Raw genomic sequence first — 27,747 nt, forward strand, 5'->3', positions numbered from 1 at the left:
TGGCTTCCTTGCTCCTCAGCTTGAAGACAGCCTATTGTGGGACCTTGTGATTGTATGAGTTAATACTACTAAATAAACTCATATACATATATATATATATGGAACAATGTTGCATGTGTATGTTTGGCAGGGTTCTCTAGAGGGACAGAACTTCTGCAGCATTGTTTCTAATAGGAAAACTGAGAAACAATCTGTATATCTTTCAATTTATTCTTAACCAAAAAGTTTTGGTACATCCAAACACTGAAATACTAGATACGCACTACAAAAAACAAAACAAAACAAAAAAAACACACAAAAAAAACCTGACTCTAACTGACATAGGTATACAATAAACTAGGAAAGTGTGATGTTCATAGTATGATGTTAAGTATTTATATAATAGTAGATATAATATTATCCTGTGTGTATATGATAGAAAAATGTATTAGCCAAGAAAGAGTATTTTCCAGTTTAGATTGTATAGACAATATAATTTTTATGGCAAAACATAAAAGAATTTAAAAATTTTTATTTTTTAAAATTAAATGAATTATCCACTTTGACAAGTTTTAAGCGTACAATTCAGTGACATTAATTGCATTTACAAAATTGTACAACCATCGCCACTGTCTAGTTCTCAAATTGTTCATCAACCCAAACAGGAATTCTGTAACCATTAAGTGATAACTCCCACTCTCTCCTCCCCCGAGCCATTAGTAATCTTTAATTTCTTTCTGCCTCAGGGAATGTGCCTAATCTATAAATAGATATTCCATATGAGTGTAAGCATACAATATTTTTCCTTCTGTATCTGATTTATTTCAAGCAAATTTTGTTTTATTATATCTTTGCCACAATAAAAAAAATTAAATGGATTGAGACACTGAGACTTTATGGGCAAAAAATGTACATTCATTTTATTTGCAACAGTTTTTTTTTTTTTTTTTTTACCCAATCCAACACAATCCTGCTAAATTTTCTGATTCATTTGCTTCTGTATTCATCCAATCAATGTTTCTTATTGCTCTGCTGCAAACGCTGCTTGTTGGAAGCATGTGAAAGTCAGCAACTGCATGTCAGCTCTGCTTCCACCAGGCCTATCTTCTTACCGCCACTTGTGACTTTAGGGTGGTTTCTGTGGCAGTGGTCCTCCTGCTGCTTTTGGAACAAGACACATTTTCCATTGAAGTTGTTGCTTGCCTGACGTCCTGTCTTCCTAGGTGTTTCACAGGACACTTTTAGGCTGACTTTTTCAGTTGGGATTCTGAAACCATAGGTTGTACAAGAAGCGTGGTGCCAACATCTACATCTGCTGAGGCCTCACACTGCTTCTACTTGGCAGAGGTGAAGTGGGGCCAGCATGTGCAGAGATCACATGGTGAGAGAGACAGAGAGAGGGAGAAGGAGATGCCAGGCTCTTTTTAACTACCAGTTCCCCTGAGAACTAACAGAATGAGAACTCACTCACAATTGCAAGGACAGCACCAAGCAATTCATGAGGGATACATTCCTATGACCCAAGCACCTCCCACTGGGCCCCACCTCCAACACTGGGAATCAAATTTCAACATGAGATTCAGAGGGTCAAATACCCAAACAATAGCAGATGGATAATAACTTTTTCTTCAGGTCAGAGAATAAAGTTACATGAATCTTATAGAAGAGAGAGAACCATCAGTTGATATCTGAACCACTTACCTTAAGACTCTAGTAAACAAAACATAAGAAAAGTCCATCAAAGTTTTATCTCTAAGAAGTAAATTTGCATATAACCCAAACTTAACAACTCTGGTATTATATCACTACAGCTCTAACATTAATGCAGCAATTATATAACACAAAAGTGTTATAATGACATGGGAAATGTTCGTGAACTGTGAGGTGAAAAGATACAGAAAATGACTATGCCTACTGATATTACCTTTGAAAAAGGATCCATAAAAAATACATTGAATATAAGTTGGTTAAATAAAATATTAACTGTGGTACTTTCTTACAGATTATGGTTATTTTCTTCCATATAATTTCAATATGTACTAAAACTCACATGTATTTATTTTATAATCAGAATGTCATTTTAATGTTATGTTGTGCCATTTCATCAGATCTTCTTATAGTCAATGTCACATTAAATTAGAATCTGAGTAACTAACGTTTAAAAATAGCTAATACATTTGAAGTTTAGGCTAAAAAAACCTCATATTTTTATTTGTAAAATGTGCTCAGTGTTAGCTTTACTGATGATAACCAAAAACCAACCTAATATTATATGATTTTTAAATTATTTTTAAGCACAAAATAGACCATGTCGGGAAGGAATAACAGGTCCGATTTTGTTAATTTTTTCTACTGCTTTTCCCTATATTTCCTTGTTTCCTTCATCCTAAAATTTTTAAAAATGAAAACTTTAATCATTACTGAATGTTTAAACTATTGAATGTTTTCTTTTGTTAACTGAAGTAAAAGGAAACATTCTTGTAGAATTATGGAAACTAACAATGTAGTAGGACCTAAAATTGAATGTTAGGAGGTTCTTCATTTTAAGGGTCTTCCTGTGGGAGAAGTTTCCATTGAACTGTTGTATCAATTTTATCATCAACATTTCCCATCTCCTGCTTTTTACAGAGTTCTAAGAATACCTAAGTAAGAGAAAATAAAAAAGATACAAAAAAGTCAGGGTGTTTCTGAAAGACTGATTCACACAGAGGTCATCTGGATGGTGCTCACTCGTTCAGTTAAAACCCACCTGCTCCAAGGTAGCCTGAGAGAGGCTGTATTCCTCCAGGTTGAAGGTCTGTTTCACTGCATTTAAAGAGACTGACATTAGTGGCTTATATATTTTTCACCAAGTGTTTGTAAAGTCATACAACAGAGACAATAACTTCAAATTGTTTAGATACTGTAAGATATAGGCCAAATAATTACATTTCCATGAAGGATAAATTAAACAAGAGTGCTGATATGGCTAATAAAAGATAGCCATGCATGAACACATTCAGTTTCCTATAAACTCTCTCTAAAAAGCTCCTTGTGTCCTATTTTAGTATTATCCTTTTGATTCTTCACATGTATGCTTTGGACTCCAAATCAGCTGTCGAGAATAATTTATTCTATATTTATAAATCTACAGAGGAGTCTACTCCATGCTGGCTCCCTTTTAACAAATCCCATATTTGTACATTCTGCATCAATAGCCATAAATATGCAGTGTCTCTGGAACTAGTTCAGAAGCCCCTCCTCAATTGTGACTTGTTACACCTCATCCTTCTGTGTTTTCTTTTGCTGACCTTCACTTAGTCCTCCAATTGTTACTTCTGTACATTTGCTCCTGGTACCTTGGCTTTTAGAAACATAGAGACCTCAAAAGCTCCCCTTGATATTCTTTGGGACAACATTCTCATAATTATCCTTCAATTCTATGCACTGTTGTCATGGTAAGAAATAGCCGTGGTACCCCAATTCAATCCTGCAGGATGGAGTAACCTGACTGACTTGTGGCTGGGCTTCCTGGTCAGCACAGGAAGAATTAGGTGGAGTAAACTCACATCTAGGACCACCACTTCACTTCCTTTGAGATTGTTATGACTATCCTGGTAGGGATTTTTCAAGTTTTGATTGACTATTTAATTGTTCTACTTGAAATTACATAGTCTATATTCTACATAAAAATAATGCAAACAATATATAACGTCTTATTTATATATATCCAAACTTACCTGCCTCTAATTTGAAAAAGGCCCGAGACAGAGGGTGGACATCCTCCACAGGTAACTTATACACCATTAAAGAGGAGTATCTGTCAGGAAGAAGAGTGAGATTGATCACTGAGTTTCAGTGTGATAACACTGGGGAGGAATTAACAGGCAAAGTAAAATAATTTTTCAAAGTGTTCTTTAAATAAAAATGTCTCACTTGATACAGCATGAATCGATGTGAAATAACTTATATTCAACCATAAAAAATGTTATAACAACAAAAATCTAGTTGCTTCCAATTTTACGTTGAAGATAAATTCTGAGAAATGGCTCTGATCAAGAATCTTTCCCACTCAGCCTGCACTTTCTTATTGTGCTATATTTCTTACTCTCAAAAAGCAACCTTTCTAGAATGTTTGTGTTACCTTTCCCTTCTCTCATAGGAGAGATTGAGATTTAATTTTCAATCTCTCCTATAAGAATTAAAATATGTTGAACCCTCTCCTGCTAAAAAAAAATTCTTTCTTGACCTTCAGACCCCCTTTCATGTGCACAATCCAATGAACACTCTTCAATCCTCATTCTGCAGACTTCTCAAAAGCATTAAATAAAATTGTACACACCCTCCTTAAAACAAACACACTCTTTCTCTCTTAGCTTCTGAGACAACCACACTTATGATTTTCCTTCTAATTCTCTAGACCTGCACTGCTTAATAGAGTAGCTATTAACTCCATGTGGCTATTCAAATTTAAAGTAATTAAAATAAATAAAATTGAAAATTCAACTCCTCATTCACACTAGCCACATCTGAAGTACTCAAAGGCTACATATGTGTATTGACTACCATCCTGGACAGCACAGATAGGACATTTTCATTATTCCAAAAATTCTACTGGCCAGTGCTGTTCTAGATAATCCTCAGTATTTGTTGGTATGGTTGTGGTGGTACTGTCCACACAGGAAGATTTATTTTCTTCCTCAATCCCATCTCAAAGCTGAGAGCTCCTGGGGTTCATCCTAGACTCTCTTGACTTCCTATCTCTCTTGTTAGCCTCAACATTCTCCTAAAAAATCCCCCACTTTGTTTGTTGCCAGACTGGATCTCAATGACCTCTTCCTTCTCTTGTGAGCTACATCTCTGTATTTTGGCATCTCCACTTGGATATCCCTTTACACATCAACTACATGAGCTTTTGTTTCATCCTTCACATTTGTAGAATTCATTCTTGACCTAAGTTCTTTAAACGAGCTGTTTCCTGGAAACAGTGTCTGTCACTCCCACTTTTCAGCTGACCGAACCCTGCTCAGTCTTAAAGCCCTACCTCAATGTCATATCCTCATTTATTTGTATCTTCATTTGCTTAATATCCTCAGCTCCAAAAGAGAAGAACCTTGTCTATTTTGTTGACTATTCAATACATAGCCTGCAGCAGATAATAGGTGTTCAATAAATATAATAAATATTATAAAAATAAATGAATAGAAGTGGTATACAAGAAAATTCTGTTCATCTTTCAATTAAATTCAGCCTTATTCTGCTATTCACAAGGATTTGATTACCATTACTTGTAACCCATGGCTAACCACATACAACTTTAAAAGAAACATTGGGAGGATCAAATGATTTATAATTGAATAATATAGGATAGAGTCAATCCTTCTCAAGCATGGAAGTCTGTGTTATGGAACTCTTGATGCGATTTATATTCAGCAAAATCCTGTAGGTGAAAGCATTGTTTCCATTGTTTATTTTTTAAAAATCATTTAAAAGTTGATAGTTTAATTTGTCTGAACTTTGTTCTTAATCTCCAAGCCATTCCACCATTTACACACATACATATGAATGCACACACACACACAACATTCACCTTTTCTGCGGTCTAAAACACTCACTAAAAATAACTGTTTAGTTTTTGTAATGAATCCTAGCAATCCTCAAACAGCTTGTTATGTAATGAATAAATACCACTCTGCCTTTCTCTTCCTGTTTAGACTAGCACAAAACTAATTGATGCTAATACTGGAAAACACTCATACTTGTCACTCAAACCAAAAACATCCTTTACCTTTCCTGCCGAGCAGCCTGTGGGAAAAGCTTCAAAATCTCTGTGTGGAGAGCTTCCACCTGACTAGGTTCTTTCATTTTTATTTCTAGTAAATAATCTTTGCCAAACTTGTTTTTCAGATGTTGAATGAAACAATACACCTAGTTCAGGGGAAATAAAGAAAAAATACTTGTCTCTTAATTTATTCCTTGGTTCTCACTGTAGAGGAAGGTGTTTAATTATAGGTTAGGGAGCTGTAGAGCATCGGCTGTTCATAGCAAACTGAAACTCTCTCTATAAGAACACGTTAGTCTCATGCTGGCTCAGGACAGGCACCCACCTTAGCGTTCCTGAAACCATGATGGCCACACGGTCACACACAGCCTCAGCCTCCGACATATAATGGGTGGGCAAGAGGGCGCCCCTCTCCTTGTTTTTAACAGTAGCCTGAAGTATCTGCCTAAAGTAAGGGATTGTTTATACATTTATAAAGTAATTTGGGAAAATAGATAAATAGAAAAAAGCAGGAAATCTAAAGAGAAGTTGTTAAGTTAGGATGCAAGAAGCCTCTGCAAAATGGTGAAACCCCATCTCTAAAAAAAATTTAAAAATAAGCCAGGCAGGGCCGGGAGCGGTGGCTCAAGCCTGTGTAATCCCAGCACTTTGGGAGGCCGAGACGGGTGGATCATGAGGTCAGGAGATCAAGACCATCCTGGCGAACACGGTGAAACCCCGTCTCTACTAAAAAAATACAAAAAACTAGCCGGGCTAAGTGGCGGGCGCCTGTAGTCCCAGCTACTCGGGAGGCTAAGGCAGGAGAATGGCGTGAACCCGGGAGGCGGAGCTTGCAGTGAGCTGAGATCCGGCCACTGCACTCCAGCCTGGGCGACAGAGCGAGACTCCGTCTCAAAAAAAAAAAAAAAAAAAAAAGCCAGGCATGGTGGCACATGCCTGTGGTCCCAACTACTTGGGAGGCTGAGATGAGTGGATCGCTTAAGCCCAGGAGGTTGAGGCTGCAGTGAGCTGTGATCACACCACTGCATTCCAGCCAGGGAGATGGAGCAAGACTCTGTGTCAAGTAATACAATAAAATAACAAATAAATAAATACATAGATAGATAGATAAATAGATAAACAAGGCTATGAGAGAAAATCCTTGCCATAGAGAAAAAGAACAAAAATTGTGCTACATTACCTAATGATAGTACCATATTAATAGGCTTCATAAAAAGAAGAGTATTGGTTAAAATAATGCACTATTGGAGAAGAAGCGTAGAAAAGTTGGAGTAAAAAATAGAGAAACATCACACTATATGACTTTCAATAATTGAAAAATGAAATGGAAAAATAAAAAGACAGGGGGAAGAGGAATAAGAGAAGAAAAATCCAAACAAATATAATCAAGAGTCTATTTGGGTCTTAAAATATCTATTTTTTCCTTCCTGGAGGAATTTTGAATGCTGTATTAGCTTTCACTGAATTACAAAACAGAACATGTGCCCGTCAAAGGTTAATGGAACAAAATGTAACAAAGAAACATACAAAAAATAAAATAAAAACCTAGATATATTCTATTGACTCTGACACTTAATATTCACTCTCCTTACCACATTTGCTGCTGCCCCTCGGGGTCCATCCCAGTAAACGGCTCGTCTAGAAGCACCACTGATGGGTTCCCCAGGATGTTCAGCACAAAGCACAGCTGCAGTGGGAGGAACAGCCCACGGGCACCCAGCCAAGGGTGCACAGAGCAACCCCGAGCCCGGTCCATACCTTTCTCTTCATTCCCTCTGATAGAGTTTTCACGGGAACCTTAAGTTGCTCCTGGAGCTTGAGAGCTTCCACCAATCTGACAAAAAACAGTGTGATTATACATGAAGTATATGGCAAATGGACCTATCTAAAACAACTATAGGAAACCCTAAGCACTGTTATTCTAGACAGTAAATTTAAGCCTCCTTAACATTTTCATATATGCTAAATCTTAGGATTTGGTTCTTATTCAGGTAGTTCAATCATTTTATTTGCATGGAAATTTAAAGACATTGTTTATAATTTCCTTTTTATATAGAATGAAGAAATGACATATTTTTCCCTTCCTCCAGCTACAGATTGTGAGACTTCTCTCTGTACCGTGACATACTACGAGCAGCATCTTCTTTGTCCAGTCCTTTCACGGCTGCATACAACTCCAGGTGCTCTTTCATTGTAAGCTTGGGCCACAGTGAGTTCTCCTGAGGGCAGTACCCCAAGAACTTGAGACTGTTGTCATGCTGTTGCCTTACTGATGTTCTGCTGTCTTGTAACACCACCTACAGAAGACAATGAATGTCAGATCCACCTTTGGTTTTTGCTCCAATCCCCTTTCTACTAAAGGAGATAGAAGTGGCCATTAAGCTACAATATTTTTTGAATACGCAAGAGAAATTTTATAAATTATTTCATCTATTTTTAAAAAAGATATTTGATTTACTGATAGGAATAATAGAAGGATGTCATCAATATTTAAAACAAAATTTCCTTCACATATCACATACCACTCCTGCACATGGCTTTGTGTATCCAGCTATCATTTTAATGGAAGTACTTTTACCAGCTCCATTGTGTCCTAGTAATCCCAAAACTTCACCTGGAAGAAAGTGTCACCATGAATATTTGAATTTTCAAGGTTGACTTATCCAGAATTGCTTGGTTGGTTCCATAACATTTTGAAACAAAATGACTTTTTTTTTTTCCAGAGACAGAATCTTGCTCTTTTGCCTAGGCTGGAGTGCAGTGGTATAATCATTGCCTGCTGCACCCTCGATCTCCTGGGCTCAAGAGATCTTCCTGCATCAATCTCCCAGGTGGCTAGAACTACATGCATGCACCACCACACCCAGTTAATTTTAAAATTTTTTGTAGAGATGGAGTCTCGCTATGTTACCCAGGCTGGTCTCAAAATCTTGGCCTCAAGCCTCCCGTCTCAGCCTCCCAAAGCACGGGATTAGAGGCACAAGCCACCATGGCCACCCCAAAATAACATTTCTGAAACAAAAGCTTAGTTAGCACATTGAAAAATCTCCTGTATTACAACATTAATACAGAGAATTGGGGTCTTCTTTATCCAAGATTGGGTTTCTTGCCATTTGAATTGGGATATGATTTTGAAGTAGAAGATTTATCTGCTGACATGTGAACTTTTATAATTACACATTAACCAGGATATATGAACAGTCTCAAAGAATAAAAAGTTGTCCCCTTCATAGTCTTAAATCTAGAGAATAAGAAACATTACAATAATAATAAAAGAAGCAATTATTCAAACATTTTTTAACACAAAAGGAAACATTTCTGATGGCTATTTTCTTCTTTCTTGTTGAAAAGCAACTTTTCTTTGTGTCATAATATTCCTTGTGTAAACAGCTTGCAGTTATGACTGGCTCCTGAAAAACATGACAAAGCATGATTTCCCTGTTAAATTTCAGATACTTTATGAATTAATGTTTTATTTTCCATTCCCTAGTCTATAAACCGAACTAAATTTTGTGTCAGGCTGAAGAGCTTTAGCCTCTTTTTTCAAATAAAATGCCCAAATGTATGTTCATAAATAAGGGCTACTTAATCAACTACTAATAAAATTAATTCCTAATCAAATACATTTCCTTTGCATTATGCTAGCATCTATACTTGCTCTTTCCACTAATTTCATTCCTACTTTATTCCTTATTGATTTCCATGCATTGTAAATTCATTTGTTCTTGTTCATATGCTATTCAGTTATTAATACTACAAGTAAACTATAATACAAAATGAAATTGCAATTCTTGAGAAACATGTGCGATTTTGTTAAAATTGATTTAAAAAATCAGAGAACTTGTTGATTACACTGATGAATGAGGAGCTGGAAGATTAAGACTCACAGAAAACTGAAGAAGAAAAAATTAAAAGAATGAGAACAGGGTAGTTACTTTTAAAGAGAATAATTTGAATATAAGCTATAAACAGAAATATTAAAGAAACAAAAGCAGCTTTTCAAAATAAAAACCAACACTTCATCCATTCTACAGGACAAACTATCTGAGCATTTTATTAAGGGTCTAATCACTGTTGTCCACCTCCGCCAAGTTTGGAGTAGTGAGTGTATTTGCTGCTTGGACTCTTTCAGCTTGAACATCTTCATCTTCTTCTTCGGGCTCTTCTGGATTGGGATGAGTTTCTCTACTCTGTGGAGAGATTCTACAGAAGAAATAAAATAACATAGAAATGCAATTTTGGCTTACAATAACAGTTAATAAAATATAAACACCTATAATTAAATTATTATCCTTTTTAAAAAAGATTATCACATGATTAATTTATTACCTACAAGATTCTTCTTGGCAGTAATAACACCTCCAGTAGCCAAGTCTCTTGAAATCTTCTTTGACTATTTCTTCTCTTTAAAACATTGTATCCTATCTGTCAAATGGCTCTGTCCCTTCACTTCGTTCTTTTAAGTCACTCAAATGTAGACATATGAGTCTTTTAGTCTGTCATCAGTCAGATCATGACGACTTTCCTCATAAAAGATCATTCTAATTGGTTTTATATGGAACCAGTTTTTACTATACCTTCTCCTTAGGGACCCATAAAGGCCATAACCAGGAGAAAAGCAAGCTTCGATGCTTAAACACTACTGACAGAGATGTACAGGACAAAAACTCATCTTGCCTAAAATCAGAATCTATGACTTAGAAACTAAATATCCCTGCATCCAATCTAATTATTTTCTTTTTCTGAAAATAGCACTGTACAACGTGCTTAGCCAAGTGTTGGGTAGTAAATCCATTTTAATAAACTGATGTTAAATGTACTGCAATAAAGACTAAATATTTAAGATCATGACAGGAGGATTACTTGAGGCCAGGGGTTTGAGACCAATCTGAGCAATATAGCAAGATCCTGTTTCTACTTTCAAAAATAAAAACAAATAAAATTATAAATTTAAAAAGATTAAATATTAAAATTACATTCGGATCTCAATTAGTATTCTCCCAACCTGAAACCCTGTCTCTATTTTCAAAAATAAAAACAAACAAATAAATAAATAAATGAAATTACAAATTTAAAAAGACTAAACATTTAAATTACATTCAGGTTTCAATTAATATTTTCCCAACCTGAAAACTGGGTCTTTATTCATTATTTCATTTCCATACTTCATTTCCAGACATCTTATGACAAAAAGGAAAATAACGCTCTGAAGGTATGGCTAAAAGAAAAGAAAAATAATTAGAATTAGCATCACGATGGCATTCATACTCAATGGTCAATATTTGTCCATTTTTTGTCACAGAAGATTTGATCATTTTCTTATAAATTTGACAAACAACTTGTAAAATACTTCTCATGTGGAAGAAAGGTTTATTCAAACTCACCCTCCCACTGAGAAGGAATTAAAAATTCCACATTAATTTTTTTAAAACTTTAAAAAAGTATAGAAGAGCTAATAAAATAATATGGACTTTTTAAGCCAAATCTAAGTGAATACAGGAGATAGGGTTAGCCCCAAAGTTATCTTGTCCTAGAGTTATTCTTTATCCTTGAAATACTCAAACTTCCATTTTCATGCCATGTCCAGGGGCAGAAGACAGACGAAACTGTTGAAGCACAGAGTCTTCCCCAAGCAAGGAGTAGATAGGTCACTCTTTCTCTAATAAAGGATGGACCTCAAAGGGTTATACTTTTAGTGAGGGGTGAAAAGAACCCTCAGGACATTGCTAACATCATTGCCTTGAGTGCTCATCATGAAAAGAGAAAGTGAAGGTGGAAATACAAGCCAGCTTTTACACAGGCTTGGAGTCCAAATTCACATCACTGGATGGTCAAAACAAAACCTCAAGCCTAGAACGTGGTTTAACGTGGTACCAGACTGGTAGTGTACCTATGAACTTGACAAAAGCAAACAAAATGGAATAGCTATTCCAGAAACAGACTCTACATATATAGGCATCTGATATATGAACAGAAGTAGCTCTATCAACGGGAAAGGTACAGATTTTTCAATAAACAGTTGTCTCAACTGCTGAGACAACTGGACATCCTTAAAGATAGAAATAAAACAAGCCCATGGAAAAAAAAATGAATTTTAGATGATTGAAGACATAAATGTGAAAGGGAAATACAAATATTTTAGAAAATAATATAAAATAATATCTTCTTGACCTTAGGGAGGTGGAGATTTCTTAAACATTACAGAATATAAAATAAAATTTATTAATTTTTAATGTAAGTTTTATTTAAAATAAATTGATCATTCTTAACAGAGGCTCATAGGCTTTGAGAAGATTCTAGATTCATTCTTGATAAATACTAGAAACAAACAAAAGACAAAAGCTCTCAGTAACCCAGGAATTGAGGGATTTAGTGAGATAAACAGTTTATATTTTTAAAAGTTACTATGATGCTAATGGTTAAGCACTAAGAAAATTCTCAGTAAAATCAGAAACAATGTAAGGATGCCTTCTTGCAACAGTATTAGTGGATGATTTTTAGAAATTCAAGCCAATATCATAAAGCAAGAATATATAATGCAGTATATATTTTCAAAATAAAAAGATAATTATTTCATGATAACATGGTTGTTTCACAAGAAAAGGCAAGATAAGCATCTGAAAAAAATTGGAAATAAGAAAATTCAGTAAGGTAAACTGAGAGAAGATAATTGTACAAGAATTTTATATTTTTGTATAGAAACCTAGCTAGAATGTGCACTGAGAAAAAAAATTTTATGGCAAATAAATAAATGTAACTGAATATACACAAAACAGAAATAAAGTAAAAATACCAAATAAAATATTAAAGTATACAAAATAAACCTTAAATGCAGATAAACCTTTAAACATAAATATTTTCAACTCACAAATACTGTTCTAGCAAAATAAACATTAACAATAATGTCCATAAAAGTCCACATACCAGCTTCTGGCACTTGACTGCATTCTGATTTTCATCAATAAAATTGAGTAGGAAAATAGAAAAGTTTTGAAAAATTAATCCTAATGATGATAGGACATACGTATCATTTTGAATTGAGCAAAATATATAAACCTACTATAATTAAAACAATGTATTCCTGACACTGATGTAAACAAATGGATCAATGGAGAGAATATCAACACAATCAGTCCACAAATACAAGCAAATTTAATGCTGATAAAGATGCCACTTCACGGTAGAAGACATAAAATGGAGTATTCATAAATGGCATTGAGATAACTAAATGACCTTTTTTGGAAAAACTTAAAAAACGAAGGTTAGTCTATATCTAAAAACAAAAGGTAAAATATATCCAGAGGATTAAACATTTAAGAACTGTAAGAAACAGCAAAAATTATGAAACAGAAAAGGGTAACCCACATTCAGAAAAAAAAAAATCAGTTAATAGAAAGTGTTTTTGAGTGTTATCAAAGATGTACAAAAGCTACTGTACATTCACTGAACTAAATAAAGTCATATTTCAAAAATTAAAGTAAAATATGACTCAAATACAGTCTTTCTATCATATAATTGATCTGAAGAACAGACAGAAAAACAATGAACTATAAATAAACAGAGCCTCAAAGATTATCACGCATGCCAATATATGTAATGGGAGTTCCAAAAATACAGGGGAGAAAGAACAGAAAAACATTTTTAAGAAATGATGGCCCCAAAGCTTCCAAAATTTGTTTTAAAAAATATTTATATACACGTTCAAGGAGCTTAACACATCATAGGTAGGATAATTACAACAAGTTCCATATCTAGACAAAACAGTCAGATTGCTGAAAATTAAAGGCAGAGAAAACAGGAAGGGGGAGAGGACTCATCACTCAAAGAGAAGTAACAATACAATTTATTCTCTTCAGAAATTGGAGGCCAGGAGAAAGTGTAATGATGTATTCAAAGAGCTGAAAGAAAAAAATTTATCCAAAAATTGTATATCCAGTAAAATAATTTTTCAAAATAAAATCACCCCCATGTTGTTCCAAATTGACTTAATGTGGCCATCATTACATTGAAAAGGGAGACAAGAAAATAAAGAAATAAATCAGCTATACAACTTTTATTTTAAAATAGACCAATGGAATAGAATAGAGAGCCCAGAAAGAAACCCTCCCATATATGCTCAAATAATCTTCAACAAGGATGCCAAGACCACTCAATAGGAAAAAGACAGTCTCTTCAACAAATAGTGCTAAGAAAACTAATGCTAATATGTAAAAGAATGAAGTGGGGGCCTTATATTATATACAAATCAAACTTGCAGAAAAAAACTTCATAAAATTTGACTAGACAGTGATTTATTCAATACGACACTAAAAACACAAACAACAAAACTAAAAATATGCAAATGTGTTTGCATCAAACTAAAATCTTCTGTGCATCAAAGGACACAACTCATATGGTGAAAAGATAACCTACAGAATACAAGAAAACATTTTCAAATCATGTATCTGATAAGGAGCTAATATTCAGAATACATTTTTAAAACTCCTACAACTCAACAACAACAAAAAATTCAAATAACCCAATTTAAAAATGGGCAAACAATGGCCGGGCACAGTGGCTCATGTCTGCAATCCCAGCACTTTGGGAGGCTGAGGCGGGTGAATCACGAGGTCAGGAGATTGACACCATACTGGCCAACATGGTGAAACCCCTCTCTACTAAAAATACAACAATTAGTTGGCTGTGGTGGCGTGCACCCGTAGTCCCAGCAACTCGGGAGGCTGAGGCAGGAGAATCACTTGAACCCAGGAAGTGGATGTTGCAGAGAGCCAAGATCATGCCACTGCACTCCAGCCTGGTGACAGAGCAAGACTCCAAAAAAAAAAAAAAAAAAATTTTTAATTTTAAAAAAGCAAATAACTGGAATAAATATTTCTCCAAAGAAGATATATAAATGGCCAACTTCAAAAGTCAATGAAACGCATATGAAAACCACAATGGTATACCACCTCACATCCATTAGGATGGCTACCATATAAAAAAAAGTGTTGGCAAGGATGTGGAGAAATTGGAAATCTCGTACACTGTTGGTGAGGCTGCAAAATGGGGCAATTGCTATGGAAAACAGTATGGAGATTCCTCAAAAAATACAACTAGAACTATCATATAATTCAGCACTCCCACTTCTGGGTATATATCCAAAAGAATTGAAAGTAGCATCTTGAAGAGAGATTTACACACCCACGTTCATAGCTTGGCTTTTCACAATAGCCAAGAGGTAGAAGCAATGCAAATGTTCATTGACAGAATGAATAGATTTTTAAAATTATAGTATATATATACAATTCAATATTATTCAATCTTAAAAAGGAGTGAAATCTTGTCATACATCTCAACATGGATAAACCTTGAGAACGTTATGCAGAGTGAAATAAGCTAGTCACAAAAAAGACAGATACTTTATAATTTCATGTATATAAGATATATAAAGTAGTAAAATTCATAGAAACAGAAAGTAGAAGGGTGATTACCAGTTTGGGCAAAGGGAAAAGGGAAATTGTTTAATGGCTATAGAGTTTCAGATTTACAAGATTAAAAATTCTGGAGATTCTTTTCACAACAATGTGAATATGCTTAAAAAACTGAACTATACGTTTAAAAATCATAAGGATGGTAAATTTTACGTTCTTTTTTTACTACAATTTGAAAAGCTGAAAAAACTTATATGTAAAAAATAACTGCAGTTATTTTAGTCAGGTCACTGACTAAAAGCAAATAGGTAAGTAGCCATGAAGTAAAATATGGTGGGATGTGATGAAAGCCACTTCTAGGCCTGGCTCTTAAAACGAGGGGACTTCAAAAATATCATGAAAAATGCATATGATGAAAAATCTATGTGTGGATTTCAAACTTGGGGGGCAACAAAATAAACTTATCCTAACTTCTTATAACATGTTTGAACAGGATCTGGTTTGAGGTACTAAGAAGGGTACATTCATTTGAAAAGAGGTACATTCATTTGAAAAGAGCCCTTATCAGAACATGAATTCTGCTAAAACTGAAGCAAGAACAAACATCACATGTATGGAGAAGCTTGGAAGGAAGAATGGTCAAATCATCGATGATGTAAAGAACTTTATGAGGGCAATGGCCCAAAGAAATTCACAACTTACAAATGGTTAAGTGGTTTTAAGAAAGACCAAGACAATATTGAAAATAAATCCTATAGCAGCAGACCATCCACATCAATTTGAGAGGAAAAAATTCATCTCGTTCATCTCCTAATTGAAGAGGACTGACAATCAACAGCAGAAACAATAGTCAACATCATAGACATCTCAACTGATTCAACTCACAAAATTCTGACTGAAAAATTAAAGTTAATCAAACTTTCTACTTAGTGCGGGCCTAAACTGTTGTGCCCAGGTTAGCAGCAGACAACAGCAGAGCATTCAATGGAGATTTTAAACACATGGGATCCATACTCTAAAGCATTTTTTTTTTTTAATAATTGTTTACAGGAAATAAAACACGGCTTTACCAGTATGATTCTGAAGACAAATCACAATCAAAACAATGGCTACCAAAAGGTGGAAGTGAGTCCAGTTAAAGCAAAAGTGAATTAGTAAAGAGCAAAGGTCATGGCAACAGTTTTTTGGATGCTTAGGGCATTTTGTTTGTTGATTTTCTGGAGGGACAAAGAATGATAACATCTGCTTATTATGAGAGTGTTTTGAGAAAGTTAGACAAACATCCAGGAAATCTTTACTAGGAGGTCCTTCTCCATCATGGCAATGTTCCTGCTCATTTCTCATCAAACAAGGGCAATTCTGTGAGAGTTCCTTTGGGAAATTATTGAGGGGTATCCACCTACAGTTCTGATTTGGCTCCTTCTGAATTCTTTTTGTTTCCTAATCTTAAAATATATGTAAATGGCACCCATTTTTGTTCAGTTAGTAATGTAAAAAATACTTCAATGACAAGGTTAAATTCCTAGGATCCTCAATTCTGTAGGAATGGACTAAATGATTGGTATCACTGCTTACAAAAGTGTCCTGACTTTGATGGAGTTTATGTTGAAAAAATTACATATATACATATATATGTGTATGTATTTATATATATGTATGTATATGTATGTGTGTATATATATGTATGTGTGTGTATATATATGTATGTATTTGAGACAGAGTCTTTCTCTGTTGCCCAGGCTGGAGTGCAATGGCACAATCTCAGCTCACTGCAACCTCCACCTCCTGGGCTCAAGCGATTCTCCTGCCTCAGCCTCCCGAGTAGCTGGAATTACAGGCATATGCCACCACACCCATCTAATTTTTGTATTTTTAGTAGAGATGGGGTTTCACCATGTTGCCCAGGCTGGTCTTGAACTCCTGGCCTCAGGTGATCCACCCGTCTCGGCTTCCCAAATTGCTGGGATTACAGGCGTGAGCCACTGCGCCTGGCCAAAATTTATATATTTTTATTTTCAACTTTTAGTTACATTTTCCCATGAGGTTTTTGGAGTCCCATCTTGTCTAATGTTCTAAACTTTTCTTCCACTGCAGAGGCAACCCTGAAGATTGAGGGGTTTCAAAAAGCATAGCCACCAAATGGAGGTGGGCAGCCAAATACACAATAGAATTTATTTGAAAAATAAAACCCTATTAAGTCTTGAAGGTTCCAGGGTTTGTTTGCTGTGTCAGAGTTGCATACTTAAATGAACATATTCCCCAGTTAGACAATTGTATGCCTTTAAAATTCAATGGTCAATTAAAATGACTATATATGGGACATCTCTGCAGGTATTTACAAAACAGGAAAGATATACATTCATTATACAAAGACCCAGGTAAAAATGTATAAAAGTTTATGAATCAAAACAAATTTAGAGGTTTCTTCCTTGATAAACTGCTGTTCTATTATTAAAAAGGAAACAAGAGGTGTGCAAACAAGAATATGTTTCCTCCTTCTGTCTCATTTACCATAATAGACAGAAATAACATTTATATTTTGTTTCACTATCTTTCCCCACTATAAAATTTCATTTAATTTCTCTCCTTTCCTCCTCATTATTCAAATTAGTTGTTATTAATACATATTTACTTGATTTTGAGCCATACACCATATGCTGCATTTCTTACATACTGCCTCAAATTGTCTTTGGATGCATATCAACAATGTCTATCACAATAATAGCAACCAAGCCTTTAAATATTCTAGTATGTATTATATTATCTGTGACTCTATTTTAAAAATATCTTTAGTTTTTACTGCCATTATATTGGAATGGAAAATATAGGAAGAGTGGGTATTTAAAGACATTTAAATTTGGCATACCTTGAATAAGATTTCACAGGGCTATGAATCTTATGCAACACATATATATTTAGGCAGAAAATGTTTCTTACTATTAAGGTTGTTAAAAGAATGGTTTTATTGACTTCATTTATTCTACTGTCCAGACTGTCCAAGTTTGTCATATACATAAAGTCGAGCTGAAAAAAAACACACCAAGAGTTAAATGCAAGTTTCTCTATAAATATAAAACTTACACATTAAATACAGCCACATTGTAATTGTACTTGACTTTCTATGGGACAACAGTAGGTAATCCACGAATTGAGATAAGAAGAGTTGTTTTCTGATGCTAAAGTCTATTGATGACCTGACATCTTTCTTCAGTTAGAACCTCCAACACTGTTTATTTTCCAATTGTATGTAACAGGGATTTCCAACTTTCTTTTTAGTGGGAGTGACAAAGTACAGAACTATGAAGTAGGCCTAGCGCAGTGGCTCAAGCCTGTAATCCCAGCACTTTGGGAGGCCGAAACGGGCGGATCACGAGGTCAGGAGATCGAGACCATCCTGGCTAACACAGTGAAACCCCGTCTCTACTAAAAAAATACAAAAAACCAGCCGGGCAAGGTGGCAGGCACCTGTAGTCCCAGCTACTTGGGAGGCTGAGGCAGGAGAATGGCATAAGCTCGGGAGGCGGAGCTTGCAGTGAGCTGAGATCCGGCCACTGCACTCCAGCCTGGGCAACAGAGCGAGACTCTGTCTCAACAACAACAACAACAACAAAAAAAAAAGAACTATGAAGTAGGCAAGATTTGTCCACAGTTCCCCAAAATTCTCAGTGGTCTTTAGTTTCTGTCAGAAGTGGTTAATAGAATCATGTTTTCTTTCCCTCACTTGCAAGTCATATACTCCAAAAGCAATTTATTGACACTAAGCAGTATGCAATCAATAAGCCCAACAAGATTTTAGACATTGATCAACATTGAAATGAAAAACTTCTATCCCCTGGCAAGATGGATTCACCACAGAGAGCATGTTTTATAGCAATGGAAAAAGTTTTAGTCTTGTCTCAGAATCCCCTCTGGAATTCATAAACCATGGTTGGACTTCCTGCTGCATTTCTGCATGGATTGACCCTCTTCCTGCTAGTATGAGTAGTGATCTCAGCAAATTTGACAGCTTTCAATTTTATACAGCTTTAAAATCTTATTTTTAGAATTTATAAGCATTGAATAACTTCAAAATTTTATAAATGCACCTGTTCCAACAATGGGTAAGGATTTTATTAATGGGCTACAAGGTCAAGACCAGAGACACAGTAGGTATCACTGCTTACCTGGATCAATAATATGACGTATCCCAGCAAAGTGAAGGAAGGTATGAAAATCATGCACAAAATTAAGTTGAGGTTTTCATATTGAGTTGATACCAGAATTGTGGATACACATATTAAGATCTAGAAAAAAAAATCCAGAGGTATTATAATTTTCTCTGTTATATTTGATATCTTAAGATATTTCCTATGAATAATCTGTTTTCCTGGGAGATACAGCCATTTTCAACTTTCACCTTACAGATAGAAATATTCTTAGGATATCCTCTTTAGGAAGTATCAAACTTTCACAGCAACTAAAACACAGGATTACAATAAGTTCTGACATAAATGTCATGAAGATTTTGCACTACCCAGTAGAGATAAACAACAACAATAAAAGAAGGTGATATAACATTATTTATTTTGTCTATTATAATAAATCTTAATACGTTTTCAGTACAGGGATACAGTGAAGAATTAACTGATGATTTGACTTGGGAACTTAAAAGGCAAAATAAACTTTGAGGTTGGTGTTTATTGTCATATCTAAGCAGTCAGAAAAATGTAGGAATTATCAGTCTTGATATCCAAGGTAGGAATATTGAACAGTTTAGAACAGTCTTAGAGGTCAATTATATGGATGTCACTTTAAAGGGCAGCCCTATCCCCACTCAGACTGTTAGTAGTTTCCAAAAATGGCTCCCTGGCTCCAGTTCTTCTGCCATTCAAAATTCATACGACATTCCAAAGAGTATATACAGTTGGCTTTGAACAACATTAGTTTATTATAGGTGGATTTTTTTCAATAAATATGTGAGAAATTTGGGAGAAGATCTGTGACAATTTAAAAACCTCACAGATGAACCACATAGTCTAGATATATTGAAAAAAATTAAAGAAAAGTTAAGTATATCATGAATACATAAAATATATGTAGATATTATTTTGTCATTTACTCCTGTAACCTATAAACAAATCTATTATTAAAAGTTAAACTGTATCAAAACACACAGAGAAACTCTTACATACCACACAGAGAAACTCTTACATACCACACATGTTGCCATTAGCAATCAAGAAAAATATAAAGATGCCGAATTAAATCGTGACTGCATAAAATTAACTGTAGAACACGCTGTGCTACTGTAATAATTTTGTAGTCACCTCCTGTTGCTACTGTGATGAGCTCAAGTGTTGTGAATATTCCCTTAAAATGCTGTGTGAGTCTAATCATCTCCTTACTCTCAAGCAAATGGTATATCACAGTAAAAAGTGGCCTCTCATGGTTCTTGCAGATCTTTCACTGTGTTTAGTGCAATACCATAAACTTTGAATAATATCATAGGACCTGTCCAAGTTGGAATTGCCACTAGTGATTCTGGAAGTTCTCCCAAGAAACAGAGAAAAGTCATGACATTACAAGAAAAAAGGTGAATTGCTTGATATGTACCACAGATTGGGGTCTGCAGTTGCAGCTGTCTGCCATTTCAAAATAAATAAATCCAGTGTAAGGACCACTGTAAAAATAAGAAAAGGATGTTTATGCATCTGCCACTGTAGCCACACCAGCAGGCACAAAAACCTTGCACTTTTTTTGAAATACCTTTTTATCTCCTATTGATGATCCAACTTTTATACCTATAGGCTTTAATACAATTTGAGAAAAAGTGAAGTCATTATATGACAACTTAAAGTAAAGGTTAAAGATTTAAAGCTGGAGTATGTAATGACCTCAAAGGATGCTTTGATAATTTTAGAAAGAGGTTTAACTTAAAAAATGTCAAGATAACAGAGAAAGCAGCTTCTGCCAATCGAGAGGCAGCAGACAAGCTCCCAGTTGCTATTAATAAAATCATTGAAGAGTAAGTATATTTGCCTGAATGCGTTTTTAATACAGATGGAAGTGCCCTATTCTCGGGGGGAAAAATGCCACAAAGGACAGTGATTATTAGAAAAGAGAATCAAGCACTAGGACTTAAGATAGAAAAGGATAGGCTATTTGTACAAATGCAGTTGGGTTGATGATCAGTACCGCCATGATCTATACAGCTGCTAACACTCAAGCCTTGAAGGGAAAAGATAAACACCAACTGCCAGTCTTTTGGTTATACAAGAAGGTCTGGACAATGAGAACCCTTTTTCTGGATTGGTTCCATCGATGCTTTGTCCCAAAAGTCACCAAGTATCTTGCTAGTAAGGAACTGCCTTTTAAAGTTATTTTGCTATTGGTCAGCACCCTTGGTAACCCAGAACAACATGAGTTCAACACTGACGGCAACAAAGTGGTCTGCTTGCTCCCAAACACAGCATCTCTAATCCAACCTCTAGATCAGGGGTCATAAGAATTTTTAAACGAGTTGATGGGTGCAGCACACCAACATGGCACAAGTATACATATGTAACAAACCTGCACGTTATGCACATGTACCCTAGAACTTAAAGTATAAAAAAAAAAAAAAAAAAAAGAACTTTTAAGGCTCATTACACACAGTACTGTATGGAAAGGACTGTCAAAACTATAGAAGAGAACCCCAATAGAGAGAACATCATGAAAGTCTGGAAGGATTCCACCACTGAGGACGCCATTGTTATAGAAAGAGCTGTGAAAGCCATCAAGCCTGAAACAATAAATTGCTGCTGAAGAAAATTGTGTCCAGATGTTGTGCATGACTTCACTTCACAGGATTTACAATAGAACTAATCAAGGAAATAAAAAAGAGATTGTAAATACGGCAAATAGGGTGGGAAGTGAAGGGTTTCAAGATCTGGATCTTGGAGAAATTCAATAACTCATAGACACCACACCAGAGAAATTAACAGAAGACAATTTGATGGAAAGGAGGGTTTCCATTGCCAGATGATGAGAAAGAAGATGTAGAAGAAGCAGTGCCAGAAAAAGAACTGACAATCCGAAAATTAGACAATCTGAATGAAGGATTCTGATTATTCAAGGCTCATTTTGACTTATTTTCTGACATGAAATCTTCTATGATACAGGCACTGAAGCTAAAGCAAACAGTGGAAAAAGGAATGGAGCTATATGGAGATATGTCCATAGTTATATAATGGAGTCAATTGCTGGAATCAAAACTTTAACTTTGGCTCAAAAATAAAAATATCTAAATGTTAGCTCAAAGCCTATGATTACATGATATAGAGGATTTTTAAAGTACTCTACAAAATTGGAGAAACAAGAATATATGATGCCAGGCGCAGCGGCTCATGCCTGTAATCCCACCACTTTGGGAGGCCGAGGAAGGTGGATCATTTGAGGTCAGGAGTTCGAGACCAGCCTGACCAACATGGTGAAACCCCATCTCTACTAAAAATACAAAAAATTTAGCCGAGTGTGGTGGTGTGTGCCTGTACTCCCAGCTACTTCAGAGGCTTAGATAGGAGAATCACTTGAACTTGGGAGGCGGAGGTTCCAGTGAGCCAAGATTGCGCCACTGTACTCCAGCCAGGGTGACAGAGGGAGACTCCATCTCAAAAAAAAAAAGGGGGGGGGACATATGAATAGTTGCCAAAATAATGAGACTCATCCTAAGTTACAGACTGATGATTAAGTTCAGGGGGAAATGTATATTATTTACTTGGTTGTATTAATATTCCTAGCAGTCATTCCAAACAGGGGATTCCATGAAGTACCAAAAACAAATTATAATCAGTTTTTGTACAGTTACCTGTGTATTCAGAGTGTTCCTTTAAAATTGGGATTCCATATCCCCAATTAAACTTCAGCTGATATGAGAAAGTATCACGAAATATAACTCCCATCATTTGATGGTACTTTTTTGGAAGTACTATATCCATGGTCTCTTCGTCTGGTGTCCCAATGACTGTTCTTCCTACCATGTATGAAAAATATAAATAAATAATCATGTAAACTTATTACTAGAGGACACAAAAACAAAATACAATTGCTTGTTTTATATAAAATTAGTGATATTACATATTATTTCTGGATAGTTGCCTCTTAGTAAAAGGCTGAGTGAAACTCGATTGTTTTAAGTTCAGTGTAAATACATGAAAAGACACAAAGGATATATTGTCTTTTAAAAATTTGTAGCATATTGTTTTTAGTGTGATCTCATTTTGGTAAAGAAAAACTGAATTTGTGTGCCTATGTAAGCATACAAACATATTCTATATATGACCATGTGCATATTTGCCTTAAAAGATACACACAATTTGAATGAGGGGCAGGGGAGGAGAGGAAGCAGTGGTGAAGACGAAAGGAAAAGCTCTCATATTTTTGCTTCATACAAGTTTATACTATTCAACTTTTTTTAAAAGTAGATATTACTTTAGTAACTAAAATAATTTAAGAATTAAAAGGAAAAATATTTAAAGTAAGCAATACAAATACTGAGAATTTCGTGTTTTATTTTTTTCTGCCGAGATTATAAACTGATATCTATCACACGAAAATAGTATGCTAGAAGTAAATTGTATACAAAGAATCAGAGTACAAAAACCAAAAAGTATAGTCTACCTACAGATTCTCTGAGGTCAAGAACACTCTCTAAGAATTAAGTTTATAGTAATCAGTGCATAATGAATGAGTTTACACTCTGCAGGAGTAATACACCCAATAAGTGCTTAATAGATCTATTACTAACAGAAGCCTTGAAAATCACTGAAGTCCAGTTAGTGCCTCCTTTTTTACATGTTTATGTATTATGTTCTCAAAATTTTATTAATTTTAAATTCCACTCAGGTTGAAGTCTACATTAAGATGAAAAAGCTGTTTATTTTATGCTGTAGCCATACCTTTCAAAACTCCTCATCCTTCCAAATATAGAGTCAGGTGGTAAAACTTTTATGAGGACAATGCTAACATCACTGATTTTTTCTAGAGATATAAAAAATACTGTCAAGGCCAAACCATGAATACTTATGCTAAAAAGCAAGAGTTAGATAAATGTAGAGTAAGACAGTGAGAGAGGAGCTGTGGTTGGAACAGGCCAGCATAGTAGCTGGAATGAAGTATTTTATATAAGAAAGAGGCAGAGTCCAATGGTCCATGAGACTAAGACAGAAAGTGGTAATTAGCTTACACTGTGCATACAGGAAGAATAGTCCCTGAGGCTTCAGTAAATGCTTCATGAGTTCAGAACAAATGAGGTAAATGACAACACAAAGGAAACGAGTAGAGACAGATCAGGGCAGAATCAACACTGTGGTGAGGCAGAACATGTAAACAATGCAAGTAAGGGAGGCTGACCGAAGTCAAAGCTCCAGAAACTTCAGTGAAGGATTACAAAACAGGGTAAAGCAGCCAGGGATAACAATACCCATTCCAAAGCTTGGATAGGTTAGGCACAGAATATTAGCAACTTGCATAAAATAATTAAAATTCCGAGTTTGGAGGTGTCCCTTGGCATGGCAATCCAGATACCAAAACACTAAAGAAGTTTCAGAAAGACAAGAAAAAGCAGTGATTAGAACTGAGATATTAACAGATTGGATAAAATGTACAAAAGGATGAAATGGTCAATGTTCAGAACGCTAGCAGAATGAGAGCTAACAACAAGAGAAATTTGATGGTAGGCTAAGATTACTGAAGAAAAGAACATTTTATCCTGATATCTTCCCTATGCAGGAGCAAAGGCCTCTATGGAACAGGCCAGAGACCACAACTGACAGCCAGTAGTTACTCCTAATGGCAGTAGAGATATAAAGGATGGTAGGCAAAGGTCTCACACAGTAAGTATGACTCTTAGGTGTTCTTATTTCTTTATAAGATGCATACATCAAATTAATGCAGCAGCCTACATAACATAGAGACATCTATTTTCTGAGTCCAGATATGCAGAAAAAGCCTTATGGGGAAAAAAAAAAGTGCCTCACTACTCTATGATCAAGGGCCGTGAATTTGTTGACTTTCAGTAGCCAATACCTGATTTGATTTTAAATAGATTTTACATGCCCTGAGCTATACATTTTAACTATTTTTATACACCAAACAGTAATGCTTTTTTAATGCCACTGCTAAGCTTGAGTTTGAATTTCAAGCATCTTTGATTTATAATTCCTATATACTGGGAACTATATTTATTTCAATCTCAATTGAAAATAATTAAAAATCCTTAAAAAATTTTGAAACTCTTTAAATTATAGAATACCAACCCAAATAGAAAGTTTTTAAGTTAAGTTTGGGAAAAGTGAAATTTGTATCATCTAAAATAGGTCAAATCTTTTTTTTTTTTTTTTCTTCCTACTGCAACAACATGTTCTAGTATAAAGGGCAAATGGCATGTGTGTCATTAAAAAAAAAAACAAAAACAAAAAAAACAAGTAAATCTATTTCATCTCTTACCCACCTACCCTTAGCCTCACACTAACCCCTGTACTGTATATATAATGAGAATCTTTGCCTCAGTTGAGAATGACTGACCCATAAGCTAGATAAATAAATTCAACCTGCAAAAAGAACTTGAAAATTAAGCCACATAATACTGAAACATTGGTTATTGGACAACACACCTTTCATAAAGGAAGCCGAGGCCATCTTATTCATTATCCTTTGTGTTACATTACTGACTGGTGTATATGCCACTACCAGGCCAGAGTCATTAAACTGATCCACACTTCCCAGGACTTTAGGAGGCTGTTCAGGAAAACGGGTAGCTCTGAAGTGTTCCGAATAGATGCACAAATATAGCCCTAGAAACAATGTTATTGTCCGTTCCTCCAGCACACAAAAGAGAAATAAGCCATGTTATAACGTGGTCCAGACCAGTGAGAAACATCCAAACACATTTTTAAGGCAGAATGCATTGTCATTGAGCATAGCTTCATTTCAGTCTGTAATTTTTTTCTGTCCCAATTAATATCTATCCCTTAAAGAAAACAACACCTTTTCAAAAATACATAACTTTTGAGATAATATCAACAATTGTAATCAATCTTAACCCAGTGATTTAGCATCCCTATTAGTGGGACTGCCACTGATTTTGCATCCTCATATTTGAAACAACGTAAGTATATGGCATCATACAGAAGATATTCTTGCCAAAAATATTTAACCAGAATTGGATCCTGCTTTTAGAGCCAACTCACTGCTTACAAAAAATATAGATGATAAAGGGATGACTTAAATGACAACATGGACAAGCAATCAGATAAAAAGACAACATGGAATATTCAACAGGAAAACTACTTTTGTCTCATTGGTTCCTGAACAAATCAACCTTAAAAGACATTTTGGGGGAAATGTGGAAAATTGAATTTGGCCATGGAACTAGATGATATGGAATTATTTTTAATTTTGTGTAGTGGGATAGTGGTGATGTAGGGAACCAGGTTCTTAATTTTTTGAGACACTAGCTAAAATATTTAGCCATTACATATATTTTGGGGAAGAAGAGGAGACAGAGAGATGAAGCAAAGCTGGCAAGATGTTAACAGCTGTCAAATCTGGATGGTGGATGTATAGGTGTTTATTGTACCAATATTTCCACATTTCTGGATTCATATATTTTTTAATTCTAGTGAGTGATAAATATAGATGTATCCTTCTTCAGTATACGAACCAAAATATTTGATTGAACTGCTTCAGAAGCTATTGCAGAGATTTAAAAGGACGATATGAATCCTGTTAGTTCCCACTGAAATGGTATTGACTATTTCTGAACAGACTGCAATCTCTACATGGTCAATGCAGATCCAGTTATGTCTCATAGTAACACAAAGCAATGTCTTAATATTCACGTCAGCATACAAGAAACTCAACAGAATGCAAAGGTATTGACAATCTGTGATCTTGTTCCATGAAACCACTCCATGTTGACAAAAAGCATGGCTTTGAAGAGATTCCAAAAAAAGTTTGCAAATTTTTACTCATAGATATTTTCCCAGCCTTACCAAATAACATGACATTAACCGAAATGTTCCCAAATAGTATCGGGGTTTGCCCATTTAAAAATCTATTTTATTTTGCCTAGCTTATCTTTCCCTTGGCTGTCCCTGCCCCCAACACAGAAGTTAGCTAAGGGGGTAAATCAGAATGACTCTGAGATTTGAATGCATTAATTATGTGGAAAACGGCTGATTCTATTCTGCAAAAGATTATTTTTCAGGAGCTGTCAGATGAGCTCTTTTTTTTTTTTTTTTTTTTTTGAGACGGAGTCTCTCGCTCTGTCGCCCGGGCTGGAGTGCTGTGGCCGCCTCCCGGGTTTACGCCATTCTCCTGCCTCAGCCTCCGGAGTAGCTGGGACTACAGGCGCCCGCCACCTTGCCCGGCTAGTTTTTTTTTGTATTTTTTTAGTAGAGACGGGGTTTCACGGTGTTAGCCAGGATGGTCTGGATCTCCTGACCTCGTGATCCGCCCGTCTCGGCCTCCCAAAGTGCTGGGATTACAGGCTTGAGCCACCGCGCCCGGCAGATGAGCTCTTTAGTTAATTTCACCTTTGATACAAATATTATCCTATTTTGCAAAATATATCATTTT

At 35.3% G+C, this 27,747-nt stretch overlaps 1 protein-coding gene across 1 annotated transcript; it reads right to left on the minus strand.

Moving 5' to 3' along the window:
- Nucleotides 1–521: 521 nt before the first annotated feature.
- LOC117066599 (ATP-binding cassette sub-family A member 10-like) lies at nt 522–27,370 on the minus strand. The gene is given in 16 exon segments (XM_033181976.1): nt 522–1,316; nt 2,729–2,784; nt 3,699–3,778; nt 5,747–5,886; nt 6,062–6,185; nt 7,333–7,427; nt 7,499–7,574; nt 7,859–8,037; nt 8,263–8,354; nt 9,033–9,150; nt 9,823–9,943; nt 10,867–10,958; nt 18,088–18,174; nt 19,314–19,433; nt 22,976–23,140; nt 25,782–27,370. Coding segments are annotated over 14 exon segments (1,410 nt in total). The 5' UTR covers nt 19,368–19,433; nt 22,976–23,140; nt 25,782–27,370; the 3' UTR covers nt 522–1,220.
- Nucleotides 27,371–27,747: the final 377 nt, after the last annotated feature.

This window comes from Trachypithecus francoisi, unplaced genomic scaffold (genome assembly GCF_009764315.1).
Source record: "Trachypithecus francoisi isolate TF-2019V2 unplaced genomic scaffold, Tfra_2.0 Lachesis_group20, whole genome shotgun sequence".
In the NCBI taxonomy this organism is placed as follows: Eukaryota; Metazoa; Chordata; class Mammalia; order Primates; family Cercopithecidae; genus Trachypithecus; species Trachypithecus francoisi.